We start from the raw sequence: 1993 nt of genomic DNA on the forward strand, positions 1-1993 counted from the left end.
GAGCCCAGGAGTTTGAGGTTGCTGTGAGCTAGGATGATGCCATGGCACTCTAGCCCAGGCAAAAGAATGAGACTCTGTCTCAAAACAACAACAACAACAACAACAACAACAACAACAAAAAGTTAAGCTACCCACCCTGCCCTGTTAATTCCATTCCCTAAAACTTCTTCCATCAATATTTCTTCTGTGGCATATTTTCAATTTCTCTTGTTCTTCTAGATCATTCCCCTTAGGTAGCAGAAATGTTCACATCTTTTCATCCTTAAAAAACAAGTTTCCCTAGATCCTGCTACATTCGTCAGATGTCACCTCCCTTCTTCCTTGCACTACAAATTCTACAAAAGTGGCCCACTTCTTCACCTTCCATCCACATTTCAAACCCACTGCAATTCTGTCTCCACTCTTTCCCCGGGGACCTTCCAAAGTCAATGGTTTTCTTCCAATTCTTAACTTTTATATAGTTTTAACTTAACAAACTATCATATCTTTCTTGAAATTCTCCCTCGGTTTCTGGGACATCATTCTTCTGATTTCCCTGATTCTTCCTTCTCTCTTTACTGTTTCTTCTATTCCAACTAAACATTAGCATACTGCAGGGTTCTACTCTTGGCCCTTCTACTTACCTTATAAACTTCCCTGGGATAGTTCATCCTTTTGCAAACTTCAACTAGTCTGTTTGTTGATAATTTAAAATTAGTGTGTAACTCCAAACTCTTTACTAGACAAAGTAAAGGAACATTACTTTCTACTTAGCAGCTTTGCTAAAATAGACTGGATATCTCTACCTCACATCCTCAGTATCTCAAAGACAATCTACCCAAAACTGACATTATCATTTCCTCCAAATTCTCTCTTTCTCCTGTATTTTCTCCCTCACTTTATCCCGATCTACATAAATATCCAAGTTATTCTTCTCTTTCTACTACCTCTACAATTAACTATTTTGACTCTATTAAATATCTTTCAAATATATCTCTCCATATCATCTACCAACATCATTACTGCATTTTGCCTAAATTCCTGCTATACAGTTTAGGTAGGCGATTTGGAAATCTAGCTGTTCCTTATACAGACTTTCAGCCAACCCTCCTCTTTTCAGCACTGGTCAGCACACCTACTACTTTCTGATACCTCCCATTCCTGAACTTTAAAATTTTTTTTATAGAGATGGGGTCTCACTCTGTCTCCCAGGTTGGACTGCAGTGGCATGATCACAGCTCACTGTAACTTCAAATTTCTGGGCTCGAGCAATCCTCCTGCCTCAGCCTCTCGCGTAGCTGGGACTACAGGCGCGTGCCACCACAACCTGCTGATTCTTTTATTTTAAATTTTGTATAGAGATGGGGTTTCTGCTATGTTGCCAAGGCTGGTCTCGAACCCCTGGCCTCAAGGGATCCTAATGCCTGGGCCTCCCAAAGTGCTGGGATTACAGGCATGAGCCACTGTGCTGAGCCCCCTCCTGTGGCTCTATGTCATGAATTGTTTTGCTTCCTGTTGACTTCTCCACTACCTACACTTGCAGTTTTTTCTAATCTGCTAAGCAAAAATTTTCTCAAATTTAATTATCTCTTTGTCCTTGTACATTTGTACTTCTTATAAAATGTCTTTTTGTTTGTAGTATAAGAAAACACATGTTCAATCTGCTACATTTTTCAAAATAAAATTTAGTGGTACATTTAAATCCATCAACAATTAGTTCCATAAAAATGCGCACTTACTAATCAAATTTTCTGATCCTATAAACATTTAAACATATATACCACAAATTACAGGTTGGCATTTATGTATGCAATTACAGTAGCAAATACAATTATATATTAGAACATAAAATGTGAGAAACCTATAACTTCAAAGTTATAAAATATAATGTCACTTACACTCCACATTTTCTGGAAATTTTCTATGAATATCTTTATAAGTATCTAATGCTTTCTGGTAGTTACCTATAAGTAAAAAAGAGAAAAATATAAAACATTAGGAAATTATGGAAACT

General features: G+C 37.2%; 1 protein-coding gene across 1 annotated transcript in view; it reads right to left on the minus strand.

Annotated features, from left to right (window-relative positions):
• Nucleotides 1-1993, minus strand: part of IFT88 (intraflagellar transport 88) — a 344136-nt gene that overhangs the window by 18164 nt on the left and 323979 nt on the right. The window contains exon 19 of the mRNA XM_012641668.1: nucleotides 1878-1943. Within this exon, the coding sequence (XP_012497122.1) occupies nucleotides 1878-1943 (66 nt within the window). The remainder of the gene's footprint in view (nucleotides 1-1877; nucleotides 1944-1993) is intronic.

This window comes from Propithecus coquereli, unplaced genomic scaffold, assembly GCF_000956105.1.
Source record: "Propithecus coquereli isolate 6110/MARCELLA unplaced genomic scaffold, Pcoq_1.0 Scaffold168, whole genome shotgun sequence".
Taxonomy (NCBI): Eukaryota; Metazoa; Chordata; class Mammalia; order Primates; family Indriidae; genus Propithecus; species Propithecus coquereli.